The 15797-nt window shown below is 39.6% G+C and overlaps 1 protein-coding gene across 5 annotated transcripts in view; it reads left to right on the top strand.

Moving 5' to 3' along the window:
• Window positions 1-15797, top strand: part of THADA (THADA armadillo repeat containing) — a 327892-nt gene that overhangs the window by 175378 nt on the left and 136717 nt on the right. For all 5 annotated transcript variants that reach the window (XM_055328918.1, XM_055328919.1, XM_055328920.1 and 2 more), the window contains exon 30: window positions 116-284. In XM_055328918.1, the coding sequence (XP_055184893.1) occupies window positions 116-284 (169 nt within the window). The remainder of the gene's footprint in view (window positions 1-115; window positions 285-15797) is intronic.

Genomic DNA, 15797 nt, shown 5'->3' with positions numbered 1-15797 from the left:
CTACCTCCTCCCAGCTCAGATGTCCCATCTGGAGCTAGAGAGAATATCAGCATATACAAAGGCATGGATATGGAAATGAGTATTGAATGGTCTTGTGGTTTTTATGTCTCCCCAGATGTGGTCGCTCACCTGTCTACCGTTCCCGTGAAATGGCAGCTCGTGCCTTGGTCCCATTTGTTATGGTAGATGAAATCCCCACTACCATCCGAACTCTGTTGGCCAAACTCCCAAACTGCACTGACCAGCGTTTCCGGCAAAACCATATTCATGGGACGCTGCTCCAGGTAAATAAAGCTACTTTTTGTCAAACAGCACAAGATAAACTTTGGTTTCTCATATACTGTTAGCAGGCAAAGATTTGATACACAAGCTTTTAACTTTATCTGAAGAACTTTTTTCTGTTGCTGAAAAAAACAGGTATTCCTGGGTAATGTTTTCATTACAAACAGGAGTACAGCGACACAGTCATCTTTTGCATTAAATCCTGTTTTATACAACATGCTTTCCGTTTGGACTTACCTCTCTGAACCATTTAGAGTTTTGTCTTTTCCATCAAGTGCCACTCTCTGTTAGGGGTGAAGTTGTGAGCATTCCTTGAAAGAGAAGTTAGCACAAGACACAGAAGCAGAGTTATACACATCAGGGAGAGTTTGCTCTGCAGTGCAACACCATAGTACATGGGAAGGTCTATCCCTACTTTCCTGTTTTCTCTGTGCTACAAAAGAGACTTTTTCTTTCTAACAAATACACAAGTATACTTACTGCTTTTCACTTAACATTTCCTCTAGAAATGACTAAAGTACAGCAAATGAGCAAGAAATAGACTTACTGAAACTGTCTTTTTTAAACCCTAATTATAAACGTGAGAACAGGTCTTAATGGTGAGATCTGTTCATGTGTCTGCTGGGGTCACTCGTGGTGGGTCAGGATTGAGGGGGGTGGGATTTAAATATCAAATCATGTTTCTGGTTTGTGAGCAGAGTTGAAAGGTGGCCTTGAGATCTCAGTATATGCTATAAGCTTGAGGTCTACACTGCTGACATGAGAGGCAGTGTATATAGTGGTTAACAGTATAGGACTCTGGAGCCAGACTGTCTTGGTATCAGTCTCAAATCTACTACTCACCACCTGCACATCTGTGTCTTCATTTTTTTTAATTTTTTCATTTTATAGTATCACTAGCATACATTGTTCTGTCTTTGTTTTTGAGATAAGGGTAGTAGTAATGCATACCTGGTAGGGATTTTGTGAAGATTAAATGAATTAATGCATATGAAGTGCCAAGAATAGTACCTGGTACATAATGTGATATATAGTTACTATTGTTGTTATCATAGTTTTATTTTTTTTTATTTTTTTTTTTTAAAGGAAAGCTTTTTTTTTTTTTTTTTTTTAATTTTTATTTATTTATGATAGTCACACAGAGAGAGAGAGAGAGAGAGAGGCAGAGACACAGGCAGAGGGAGAAGCAGGCTCCATGCACCGGGAGCCCGACGTGGGATTCGATCCTGGGTCTCCAGGATCGCGCCCTGGGCCAAAGACCGGCGCTAAACCACTGCGCCACCCAGGGATCCCTGTTATCATAGTTTTAATGAGCTGGTACTATAATATAGAACACTAATATCTTTAGTAACTAATTCCCTCTAGGTGAGAATGAATGCAAAAGAGACCTTTCTTGCCTTCATTTCTTGGTTGTTGTATATATTCAGCAAGTAGTTATTGAGTGCCTCTCCTACATACTACTGTGTCCATCAGAACAGTTCTTGCATTCAAGGAGTCAAAGATAAGAAAAGATCTGAAAATGGGCAATCATAATGTAGCATGCTAAGTGCTAGAGGAGCACATAGTAGAGCCACCTGATTGGTTTCGGGGAAGTCAAGGAGACCTTCCCAGAGAAATTGACATCTAAGTAAAGAGCAGAAAAAGTTAACCAAAGCAGAGGAGGGAGGGAGAGTCCCCCATGCAGAGAGAACAGCATATAGCAAGGCTCAGGGTGGGTGGGAAGTTGACCTACCTAGGACCTGCAAGCTTCGGTGGGACCAAGTTCTAGGTTGGCTGGTCTCACACGGGTCTCAGGACCTCTTTAACTTCAGGAAAGTCATTGAGGATTCCTGAGAGCTTTTGTCTGTCAATATTTAATTAGAAACTAAAAGAGAAAATCTTAAAACACAAGAACTCACAAGCACACATTCCATTAGTCATTATTAGAACAAAGACGTCATCACACACCTTGTAGCCCTGGCAAACTCTTCTGTGTGCTGTACAAGAAGGAGAGCAAAGGAGGGAAGGAGTGTCTTTGTGGCATCTTGAAAATAGGTTGATCTTGCAGATCTCCCAGAAAGACTGTGTGACCCAGAGCAGACCCTCTGGTCTGTATTGTATATGCTGCAGGTCTCTAGTGGTCTCTCTCTCTCTCTCTCTCTCTCTCTCTCTCTCTCTCTCTTTCTTTTTTTTTTTTTTTTAAGATTTTATTTATTTATTTGACAGAGAGCACAACAGAGGGAACTGCAAAGGGAGAGAGAGAAGCAGGCTCCACACTGAGCAGAGAGCTTGATGGGGGCTTGATCCCAGGACCCAGGATTATGAGCTGCAGGCAGACACTTAACCAACTGAGCCATGCAGGTGCCCTTCTGTTGGTCTCCTTAGTGCAGACTCTTGAGCACTTGTCTCACTTGGTCCTCATTATTATATCAGTGATGAAGAGATGGTTGGAGGGATAATTATCTTGCTTTTAAACGTGGGACCCTGAGGCCCATACAAGTTAGATGACTTGATTCTGTCAAACTCTGCTACTTTGAAGGGAAGGAGCTGGCAATGAGTAACGAAGCCTTTTCAAAGATGCCTAGATTCTGTATCTGAGTTAGAAGAGGGGCTCAGATGGTCAAGGGAGGAGGGGAGATCAGCCATGAGATCTTCTTTCCTGCAGATCCACTCTCGGCTGAATTTTTGTCAGAAGTAATGAGGTTGGAATTGCTTCTTTGGCTGTCTCACCACTTGTACAAATGGGCCTCCCAGCCTCGTTTCCCACACACAGCCACTAACAGATCTGGCTTGTGTCTCACCAGTCTGCCCGGTGACAGAGCACGGTCTTCTCTCTGTCTCTGGGCTGCCTTTAATATCCCATACTCACTTTTTCTGTTACCTAAAGTGTGAAACACCATGAAAGGTAAAAACTCTGTAACTTCAGGTTGGTTGCGGCTGTTGCTTTTATTCCTGATTGTTGATGAAGGGCTTGTTGAAAACAAAACAAAACAGCATGGGCATTGGGTGTTGAGTATCGTGTTCATGTTTGCCCAACCAATTGCTGTCTTTACCAAGATTGGTTTGTACCCTAGTTGACGAAAGGAAGTCAAAGGCATGTGCAAATCTCTCTTTCGTGTCCATTCGGGTGTCTCATCTATGTTGTGATAGCTCGGTTTCACTCTGTTGTTCTTTGAGAGGAAAGCATGAGTTAAGATGGGGAGGGCTTTTTCTCATTCCTTTCTACAGCGTATGGATTCCTTCGCTACATAAAGCTACCTTTGAAATCCATAAAAAGCCTGCACCTGGAAAAGAGGTGTTAGGGATTGAAAGGTCTGAGAATCTCCATGGGACTTTCAGAACCAGCTAAGTAAATATAAAATCCTTTTTTTTTTTTCAAAAGGAGGAAATCATTTTGTAATAAGAAAACAAATTCTTTCACAGAGCATTTTCTTGAATTACACATTTCAGCTTCTTTGAACAATGTTTACATACGTATAATCCAACCTCAGAGTCTTTCTATAAGATACCTTGAAAATGAGAAATATGCTGATCTCTGAATTTTCTAGAATGATGGAAGAAAGACTCAAATTATAGGACATGCATAAAAAGAAAACATGTGGGAATTGTTTCTTAATCATTTTAAAAACCAGAGGTTTCTAATTGCAATGCTGAGACGGATGGAAGTAACGCACATGAGAAAAGGTGAGATTATGCAGCCGGTTTGTAAGAGCCAGTGGTAAATGACATTAAATCTCCATAAAGGCTAGATAAGAGCCATGGACATTACCTCATTTGGGAACAACACTGGCTGGCAGGGCTACCCTGTCTTTTAAGTAGAATTAACCGTCTGTTTTTGTTGCCAAAATTCTTCATGTTGGGGCCTTAACATTATTACTAGGTTACTTATCACCCCCGAGAAATCATATTGGCATCCAAAAAGTTCTCTTGTGTTGAGGAAGCGTTTTGGCCAACAGTTATGAGGCAAGATTTATTCTGATTCTTGGGTACTTAACTCACATTTTGGTGTTTCATAAGGAAATAAATACCACTTGAAATAGAAACTTGAATTTTGAGTTTTTTCCATTTTCTATTTTGGTTCCGTTTCTCATGATATAAACATATAAGAGGTGGTCCCTGCTTTTTCTTTACTTAAGGAAGCTCTCTTGTGAGTAACAGTGGACAGTTGAGGCCATTCAGCTTCTGTTGAAGCAGAAAAGCTACTTTTGCATTATGTGAACATTCTAGGCAAAAGTAAAATTCTTTTTTTCATCAGTCAATCCAAATAATACTTGCAGTTTTAAATATCCCTTTGCTGGTATTAAATTTTCTCAGTAATCTGTTGAACACCTTGTTTAATTCTCTTATTCCTCCACCTTTTCCCCTATGACCCAAATTTGGGCCTTGATTTTTGCTCTTGGAGATTTCTGAGCCTCTTTTCTGGCTGTGGAGCTGAGTGGCAGGATTGCACACTTGGGTTGACATGAAATATTAGCTGGGGATGGACCTCAAACAGCCTAGGCCCACGAATTTGGTGAGTTTGCCAGAATATAAGTAAAATGAACACTTTGAGTATACCTCCTGTATACTACATAAATTGCTTATGTGATTTCATTAATACTCTCAGCAATCCTACCGGGTGTTTGGAAAGTACTGCCTGACTGTGATGTGAATAACAACTTTTTATGCCTAGGGAAACCAAAGGAAGAAGCCATCTTCACTCTGTTTTTAGTTTGTCAGTCCTGAAAATCTGATTTGATCCTAGAAACAAAGTAAATCCATCATTATTGTAAATGCAGAGGGATAAAGGAGGTCAGTGAAGCCCTTAGAGGCTACAACTGGTAAAAAACTTTAGTATAGTTGGCACACAATGTTACATTAGTCTCAGGGGTATAACAGTGATTCACCAACTCTATACATGAACCTAAGAATACAGGATCCTCCATTGGGACCTAGGTTATAGCCAGGTGCAAAAGTTGCCATACCTTCTGTCATCCTTAAGGGTGTGACAAAACCTCTCAAACATAAACACCCACAGGAATTGTGGGTTCTAGGCCTGAGAACTGCTGGGAACGTGAAAAAGAGGTCAAGACTGAACTCAGTTTCACGCTCAGCAGAGTTCTTACCCAGTTCTAGGTACAGATGAAGACAGGAGTTTGCCTTTAAGGCTCTTACCTCCCAGTGTGGAGAGCTATGAGTTAGTAGCCAAGTGAGCCAGCCGAACCCTTGGGGACCAGGGAGCATATGAATAACAGAAATGAGGATGAGGCAAAAGATAAAGCTGCCAGATAGGGCATCAGGCATGAAAGGAAACTGAGACTAAGATAACATTCTGTTTTAGTCTAGAACACTCTGTGTCAGGCCTAGAGTTAGGATCTTTCTGGGGGTGGGAACAGCTGTGCTGGGCTGGGCAGGACAGCAGGAGGACAAAAATAGAGGCAGATCTTGGCATTACCTTTGTGGAAAAGAAAAGCAGAAAACCAGGAAAGAAGTAAAGGTAGGTCAATTCACCCGGCTACTTTTCTGAAGGAAAAATTTCCTGAAGTTTAGGCAACAGGGTAAGACCAACTATCCTTAGCTCTCTGCTGCAGATAGAAGTAGTGGAAACAAAAAGAAAATCTCTGATTGAGGTAGTCTTACGTATAAATTCTGTCGGCATCTTCTAAATACAAGGAAGTGAATGTTTTTAGAAACAGTGTATTTTTTACTAAGTGTTACACCAAAACTTAAAATTAAGTTTAAAAGAATGATCAATTCCATCTTTCAAAAATAGGACCACATAAGACAGCACCTTATGCTTGAAAAATTGTATCCTTTTCATATTTCTTAAAAGTACAAAATTGTGAAACATAAAGTAGAATGCTCAAGCTGCCCAGAAATAGAACATTGCTTGCTAGATTCCATTTGGTGACTTAAGGTTGGCCTATCTCCACTGTTTATTTTATACACAGAAAATAAAATTTCAGAATGGAAAGTAAAAACAAAAGCATGAAATTATGCTGATGTTGTAAGTTATAAATGGATTGCTGGTCAGTGTGCTTTTTTTCTGGAGTGAGTCATAAAGAAAATGCTCGCTCTGGTCACTCTTGGCCAGATTCATTCTTTCTTTCCGAGGATTGGTGTTGGTGTGAAAGGAGAAAAATCTAGGTTGCTAGGAACTTCTCCAGTCCAAGAAGGGCCAAGGCAGAGGTTCTCCATTGGTGTGCTTGCAAACGTGCCAAGTATTTATTGATTCCTTCAGCTCTCAGTGAGTTTGAGTGGGGCCTAGCAGGGCTTGAGGCTCTAGGCAGTCACCTGCAGCTGGGAGCAGCAGCATCTGTTTGTCCCAGAGTGCCAAAGAAAGATTATTTTCTCTGTGTGCCCTGACGTGAAAAGGATTGGGAAGCACTTTAATCTGGAAAAAAAAAAAAAAATTAAAGAACTAAACCTTGTTAAATCTTACCTTTTGGCAATATATTCCTTTTTGGATATAAGCCCAGAAAAGTCATTTTTAATTAAAATGCTACTTCTGAAGATGAATTAATCCTTTCCTTATAAATATCGAAAGGCTTTTATTTGGCATGTGTTACTTAGGGAGCTTTCTCTGGGTATAGGAGACAGTATTTAGCTGCCAGCTCTGGAGCATTGACTGTGGTGCATTGTCATTGTCGCCAGCCAAAAGTGCTACTGCTATTTTGTAGTGGTCTGAACTCATAGCATGTAGAACTTATAGATTTATCAGAAGATGTATCCCCAGGCTTTTATTGCTCTTTGAGATTACAGTAGGAGAAGTAATGATGAAAAGAATACACACACACACACATCAGTTGCTGAGTCCATATGTAGAGTGTGTGTGTGTGTGTGTGTGTGTGTGTGTGTGTGTGTGTGTTGAGTGCCTGTGGAGGCTCTTCCTGGTGATGGGTATTATTCCCATTGTACTGATGAGAAAACTGAGAACTGAGGGTAGGAAGGGTTATGAGATCTGGCTAAAGTTATGCAGGGATAAATTAGCAAAAGCAGAGCTGGGAATCAAAGCTTTCAAGCTTGTATAGTTAACTGCCATGCCATACCATACCACTTCTCAGGATGAGGGAAAGAACATTCTGAGGTTAGAGTGACTCTTTCTGAGGCCTTCGAGGTGTGGAGTGAAATGAAAATTGACTTTGTCTACTTATTTGTGCATTCTATTGATTGAGTACCAACTGCATGCCAGACACTGTTGTAGATACTTGGAATCCATCAGAGAACAAAGGAGACAGGGACACCTAGGTGGCTCAGTGGTTGAGCAGCTGCCTTTGGCCCAGGATGTGCTCCCGGGATCCGGGATCAAGTCCCACTCTCCTTGCGGAGAGTCTGCTTCTCCCTCTGCCTGTGTCTCTGCCTGTCTCTCTGTATGTCTCTCATGAATAAATAAATAAATAAAATCTTAAAAAAAAAAAAAAGAACAAAGGAGACAGATCCTTGCTCGCAGAGATCACTCCTCTCACAGACCTTACATTCAAGAGGCAGGGAGCCGGACAAGAGTAAATGATACTATAAAAGAATCTGTTCTAATTTATTATAATAAATTACATCATTTATTAGAAGGTAATAATTTCTGTGGACAAAAAGAATAAGCAGAGTAGGTTAAGGTGAATCAGGAGTTGGTTAGAGAGGAGGGCAGATGGCAATATTCAACGAAGTCTTAGAAGAGTCATTGTTGAAAAGATAACATTTGAGCAAATCGCATTAAGAGATGAGGGAAAACATAAACCTCTTTTCTCTTGAAGTTGGGTTTGTTACACATGCCTGTACATTCAAGGTTACCTTTAACTATAAAGAAGTGCTAACAGAGTAAGCAGTGAGTAGTAAGTAAACAAGGCTAGGAGGGATACTTTAACTTGAGAAATTGGAATGCTCTGTAAAGACCCCGTGCTATACATGCAGATTACTGGGGACTATATGAAGTCATTTCCCTGAACAAGCAAGTCAGTCTGTCTTAGTTCCCTTGAGCTTAGATAAGGAAGAAAGTACCTAATCATATCTCCTGTCTTCTAGGATAATCTTTCCTTTAACCCTTTGCACATGGGCTTTAGACACACAGAGAGAGATACAAATACAGAGAATGTTTACGTACCCTTTTATTTAGCAAATACTTTCTGAATGATAATTGAGTACATGATACTATGCCAGGTGCCATGGAAAATACAAAGAAAATATATAGCATGTTCTCTGCCCTCAAGAGGGCTGTGAGCTGCTGTGGAGAACAAGCAATCCACACCACAAACAGCCACCCAGAAATACGTGTGCTGTGGGCCAGACAAGTGGCTGAAAACACACACCTGAGAGGAGAGCTCAGAGAAAGCTTTGTAAGGGCATTGGGTCTTGGGATGAGCCTTTAAACAATTTTCTGTCGTTGACATAGGGACTGTGAGCCAAGGCTCGGAAGGGGGTGTGCAAAAGGTGTTTGTGGCAGACAGTGGGTAAGCCCATCAGGTACTGGAGTGTGTCGGAGAGGTGGACTGTGTGATGGAAAGGTGGGCACAGATCACCATTGGAGAGACCACAAATGCCAGGCCAAGCCATTTGCACTGTGTAGGCCCGCAGCCTTCAAAGTGAGGTGTGCAAGACATTAATGTGTGTGGAAGAATAGGTTGGTGTGTTGTCTGTCACATCCTTTTGACTACTATTTTATATCGGATGTATAATAATGTCCGTTATCAACAGAGTAGTATATAATTTCTAAATAAATAAGTGTATAAAAGCTGCCAGCCTGTGCTCAAAGAGGTTATTCCACAGAAGTAGGAGCATTGCCTCTGGAGCCAACTTGTCTCCACGTAGACCCTAGCTCCACTGCTTGCTAGCCATGTTATTTTGGGTGAGTTGATTGCTGTGCATCACCACTTCCTCAGTAAATGGAAAAATACCACTGTCTCATAGATTGGTCGCGAGGGTTAAAGGAATTAATACATGAGCGGTGCTGGTCACGGTCTCTGGCATGCAGGAGACAGGCCATGAACATTGGTTGTTACCATTCCTACTTGGTGCCACCACTACCCTCACAACCAGCCCCAAAGGGGATTTAGGATCCCCAAATGCAAAGACCACTGTTGTTGATAGCGAGTGAAAGATTTGGCACTCGTGGAGGCTGTGTTCTAGAACAATGGATGTAGTATTGAAATAATGCTGTTAACAATGCGAGGATTTCTGTTGATATGTGAGTGTGTGCTTAGGACAGAAATAAGTCGATTTTCAGCAGCCTTGACGGAACATGTTAGCTTGCTCCACAGGAAGGTTCCTTTGGTCAGTCAGTGCTCTCAACCTTCCTGTAGATCATATTAAAGGTTGTAAGAGCTAAGATTAGTTCTGATTTTTAAGGGTCGAGTTCCTGCCTTGAGTTGTTATTCACTGCACCTGTTTTGTTTTGAATTACAGCCCCACCCTCAGACCCCATCACAAACCTGATGAGTCAGGAAAGGAACACCGTCACACTGTCTCCAGACAAAGGAGGCTTTCATCACTCACGGGGGAAATTTGAAGTTCAGAAAGTGAAAGGGGGATATAGGATCCTCGTAGATAGATTCATCTAGCACTTTTCTGAGTTCATTTTTCATCTTGGAAGACACGCTTTCCATCCCGCCTAGCATTATTGTTTGGGACTTCTTATGACCAAAGATAATTCTGAACGTGCTTTAAAAACACAATACAACAAAACATCACCTTGTGGGCACACTAGCAGGCTTCTATCGTTTCCCAGAATTCCTATAAAATATCTGATGGTATGTGGTCCCGTTATGTGATGCGATTTGCTTGGTGGGTCTTCATCCTATGAAAATAACATTGTTGTCTGCTTTCAGCTGTGCCAATCAAACAGCAACAGGGCTGTTTAGGGCTTTTGTTGGGGAAGCATTTTTGAGATTGCAGAGCATATGTACTTGTTGCATTGCCCTGGGATTGATTTAGAGCACCCAATATATTTCAGTTACTGAGGACCAACTGGGCTGTTTAAAAGCACTGCGGTTGAGTATAGCCAGACAATTTGGCAGCTACCCCAGAGGGCTGAAGTAAAATCAGCTCATGGGCCTAAAGGAAAGTATAAATAAGTAATAAAACTCCTTCTATTTTAAGCCATATTATTGTTCATGACATTCTTCTATTTCTCAGTGCTGTGTACCTCCATCCCCTCTACCCTGTCCTTCTGTGACAGGTTTCTCAACATCAGGTTGATGACTTTTTCTCGTGTGGACTCTGCTGTGCATTATGATATGTTTGGTAGTAGATTGCCTGTAGTACCCACCCTCCCAGCTGTGATAGCAAAAATGTCTGCAAACATTTCCATCTGGTCCTTAGAGAGGGCAGAATCGCACCCATGGCTGAGAACCTTTTCTACAGGGTACCACATGGATTTTCACTATCATCCTGTGTGGATAAGGTGTGCTGTGGTTCTTTTAAATACTGATGGCCATGGAAGAAACCATTCCTGACCCATGAACAAATTATTGGCCCAACAGACTACAATGAGCTGTGCATGAAATAAGAGAAGAGGAGGGGCAATACAAAATTCAGGCTAGAAATCCCTAAGGAAGCACTTTTCTCCTCTCAGCCTCTCTCTTTCTCTCTCTCTGCCAGAAAAGTGCTATGAACATGTAAGCCAACTCTCTTTCAAAATCCTAGCTTTATATCGTTTGCTTTGTGTCCCTGTCCCAACCTGCCTCTGATCTGCTTGCATAATGTATAGTTGACATTTATTTCTGCCCTCCCCAGACTCAGGGAGCATAATAAAACTCTAGGTTCTATTTATCTCTGGGAGCTTAGGAAAATAACACATAATTAGAATTTTCTTACTTCTGTTTTTTGAAGTGCTAGTGTATTTTTATTACTGAGTACACTTGCTGTCTATTTCATTGAGCCTCTCTTGGGCTGGAGGCAACAAGCTGTATGGAAAGATCTTCCCTAAGAACAGAAGTTCTGCTGAAAACTTAACCTGGAACATCAAAATTTTATTTTTGAGTTAAACATAAAGCTTTCTTCAGATCCCCAGATTCAAACTTCAGAAAAGGAAAACTGGAGGATAAATCTAGATGAGGGTGCTAAACTACATAGTGATTATATTCATTTTATTTTCAAAAAGCTCTTAAAAATTGTGTCTCAGATATATAAATATCTAGAAAGCCTGTAGTAAATTCATGGCTTCAGTCTCAGAAATGTTACAATATATTTAAAAATGAGAATTTTAAAAGCACATCCTTAATACCTCTTTTAGAAATTGTCAGATAATCCTTATGTGTGCTTCTTTGTCTAAAAAGATAGCTACAGGGGCACCAAGGCAACTCAGTTGGTTAAGCATCCAACTCTTGATTTCAGCTCAGGTTGTAATCTCGGGGTCGTAAGATTGAGCCCTGTGTCAGGCTCTGAGCTGGGCATGAAGCCTGCTTAAGTAAGATTGTCTCTCTCCCTATGCCCCCCAAACCTCTCTCTCCCTCTCTAAAAACAACAACAATAACAAAAAGGATAGCTACAGATATTAAAGTGAAGCCTTACTTTCTGTTTTTATTAAAGGCAATGGTTGAAAAAATAAGCAAATCCTAATCAAATTTCTCGTGTTACTGTCAATAACAAGAACTTTCTGTGCTTTCTCTTCACATCAAGAGAATGTGAATGTTTTGGTAAATCTATTCCAAGTTTTGCACAGTTAATTTACCCATCACCCTATTAAGTTAATTATACATCTTGATATCAAAATAAAAAGAATTTGTAAGAATACAGAACCAAGCTCATAATACTCCTTAGAGCAAACATATGAGCAGTGGTATTTTTTCCCCATTTAATTAAGGAAAGCCATTCATGTAGACCACTGTTGAATTCCTATTTCTTATAAAATATACATTCACTGACAGCATCTCTCATATGTCTTGTGATTTTGCAAAACTACCTTTGAATAATGAATTCCGCCAAAGTTATCCACAGTTTCTCCTGCCTACATTGGTAAGAAGAAAAAGTTAGTCCATCTCTTATATACATGCCTTTTTTCAGCTTTATTAAGATACAGTTGACATATAGCATTGTATAAGTTTGTGTACAATGTAGTAGTTTGATACACGTATATATTGCAAAATAATTACACCACATTAAGGTTGGTTAGCATATCCATCACCTCACATAGTTACAATTTTGTTTTTGTGGTGAGAACTTTTAAGATCTGTTTTCCTAGCAACTTTTAAATACATGGTACATTATTGTTAACTATAGTCACCATGCTCTTATATGACATCTCCAGGCCATATTTGTATTATAACTGGAAATTTGCACCCTTTGACCACCTTTACCTGTTCCCCTCTGCCCTGCAACCACCACTCTGCTCTCTTTCTGTATTTCTTTTTATTTTTTTTGCATTTCTTTTTTTAGATTCCACATGTAAGTGAGGTGTTAACAGTATTTGCCTTTCCCTGCCTAAATTATCTTAGCTTAATGCCCTCAAGGTCCATCCATGTTGTTGCAAATGGCAGAGTTTCCTTCTTTTTTTGTGGCTGAGTAATAATCATGTGTGTGCGTGTGTGTATGTGGCACATTTTCTTCATCCATCCATCCATCCATCCATCAGTGGACACTTATGTTATTTCCATGTCTGGGCTGTTGTAAAGAATGATGCTGCAGTGAACACTAGAGTGCAGATATGTCTTCGAAATACTGACTTCATTTCCTTCAGATATATTCCCAGAAATGGAATTTCTAGATCATATGCTAGTTCTATTTTTAATGTTTATGTTATTTTAAGTAATCTCTACCCCCACCATGGGGCTTGAACTCACAACCCTGAGATCAAGAGGTGCACACTCTACTGACTGAGCCAGTCAGGTGCCCCTTATTTTTAATTTTTTGAAGAACTTCCGTAGTGTTTTCCATAGTGGCTGCACCAATTTTTATTCCTTTTTTTTTTTTTTTTTAATTTATGATAGGCACACAGTGAGGGGGGGGGGGCAGAGACACAGGCAGAGGGAGAAGCAGGCTCCATGCACCGGGAGCCCGACGTGGGATTCGATCCCGGGTCTCCAGGATCGTGCCCTGGGCCAAAGGCAGGCGCCAAACTACTGCGCCACCCAGGGATCCCGCCAATTTTTATTCCTACCATCAGTGCACAGGGGTTCCCATTTCTTCACATTCTCATCAGCCATTTGTCATCTTTTTGGTAAGAACCATTCCAACAGGTGTGAAGATCGTATCTCCTCTTTTGATTTGCATGTCCTTAATGATTAGTGATGTTGAACACCTTTTCATGTACCTATTATTGGTCATTTCAATGTCTTCTTTGGAGAAAATGTCTCCTGAGGTCTTTTGCCCTTTTTCAATTGGGTTGTTTTGCTATTGAATTGTATGAGTTCCTTATATATATTTGGATATTAACTCCTACTCAGATATATAGTTTGCAAATATTTTCTTCCATTCCATTTTGTTAATTGTATCTTTTGCTGTGCAGAGCTTTTTAATTTGATGTAGTCCCACTGGTTTATTTTTCCTTTGGTTGCTTATGCTTTTGTCATATCCATAAAACATTGCCAAGACCAATGTCAAGGAGCTTATTCTTTGTGTTTTCTGCCAGGAGCTTTATGGTTTCAGGTGTTATGTTTAAGCCTTTAATACATCTTGAGTTAATTTTTGTGAGTGGTATAAAATAGAGGTCCATCTTCATCCTTTTGCATGTTAAAATTTAGTTTTGACACCACCATTTATTGAATAAAACATCTTTTCTCTATTGAGTACTCTTGGCTTCCTTCTCAAATAATAGCTGACCCATATGCATGGGGTTTATTTATGGGCTCTTGAGTCTGTTCAGATGGTCTATGTGTATATTTTTATATTAGTATCATACTGTTTTAATTACTATAGCTTTGTAATATGGTTTGTATCTATCTATCTATCTATCTATCTATCTATCTATCTATCTATCTAAGAGAGACACAACAAGAGAAGGGAGGGTCAGAAGGAGAAGCAGACTCTGGGATCATGACCTGAGCTGAAGGCAGAAGCCTAACTGACTGAGCCACCCAGGTGTCCCTGTAATATAATTTTAAATCAGGAAGTGTGATACCTAGAGCTTTGTTCTTCCTTTTCAGGATTGCTTTGGCTATTTGGGATTTTTCATGGCTCCATAAAAATTTTAGGATTATTTTTTCTATTTCTGTTAAAAAAAAAAAAAAGAACCATTAGAATTTTGAGGGATTGTGTTGAATCTATAGATGGCTTTGGGCTTTTAACAATATTAATTAATTAATGACTTCTAACAGTATTAATTCTTACAGTCTATGAACACAGGCTATGTTTCCATCTATTTGTGTCATCTTCAATTTCTTTCATCGGTGCCTTATGATTTTCAGTGTACAGACCTTTCATCTCCTTAGTTAAGTTTAGTAAGTAGTTTATTGGCTTTGATGTTACTGTAAATAGGGTCATTTTCTTTATTTCTTTTTCAGATAATTCACTGTTAGTGGGTAGAAATGCAACCAGTTTTTGTGTGTTGATTATGTATCTTGAAACTTTACTGGATTTATTTAAGTTCAAATAGTTGTTTGGCAAAATCTTTAGAATTGCCTGTATATAAGATCATGTCATCTGCAAATAGAGACAATTTTACTTCTTTTCCAATTCAAATGCCTTTTATTTCTTTTTCTTGACTAATTGCTCTAACTAGGACTTATAGTACTAGGTTGAATAGGAGAGGTGAGTTTTATCTTAAAGAAAAAATTTGCAGCCTTTTACTTTGAGTGTGATGTTAGCTAAGGGCTTGTCATATATGGGCTTTTTATGTTGACATATATTCATTCTATATCCAGTTTGTTGAGAGTTTTTTATTATGAATGGTTATTGAATTTTGTCGAATGTTTTTTCTGCATCTGTCAAGATGATCATATGATTTTTATCTTCCATCCTATTAGTGTGATGTATCATATTGACGATTTGCATATGTTGAGCCATCCTCGCATCTCAGGAATGAATCCCACTTGATTATGGTATAAATCTTCTTAATGTGCTGTTGAATTTGTCCTCTTAGTGTTTTGTTGAGTAGTTTTACATCTCCTTTACATCAGGGATGTTGGTCTGTAGTTTTCATGTAGTGTTCCTATCTGGCTTTGATATTGGGATAATGCTAGCCTTGTAATATGAGTTTGGGAGTGTTTCCTCCTCTATAATTTTATGAAAAGTTTGGGAAGGATTGGCATTAATTCTTTTTTAAATGTTTGGTAGAATTCACCATTGAATCTATCTGTCCTGGATTTTTCTTTTTTGGGAGATTTTTGATTACTTACTCAATTTCCTTACTCATTATTGGTCTGTTCAGATTTTCTGCTTCCTAATTCAGTCTTGGTGGGTTTCTAGGCATGTTTCTAGGAATTTACCCATTTTTTCTAGGTTGTCCAATTTGTTGCCATATAGTTAGTTGTTCATATAATTGCCTTTCTTATTTCTTTGTTTTGCTTATTCCTGTGCTCCACTAGACCCTTAGATGATATAATGCATTTATTCAACAAAATCATGTATGCATCCATCTCCTAGAAGAATGCTGACCCTTCTGACTCCCTGGCTACCCTGAATCCCTTCCTGCA

Source organism: Nyctereutes procyonoides, unplaced genomic scaffold, assembly GCF_905146905.1.
Source record: "Nyctereutes procyonoides isolate TBG_1078 unplaced genomic scaffold, NYPRO_anot_genome, whole genome shotgun sequence".
NCBI classification, from domain to species: domain Eukaryota; kingdom Metazoa; phylum Chordata; class Mammalia; order Carnivora; family Canidae; genus Nyctereutes; species Nyctereutes procyonoides.
This window is presented reverse-complemented; position numbering and strand designations above follow the sequence as displayed.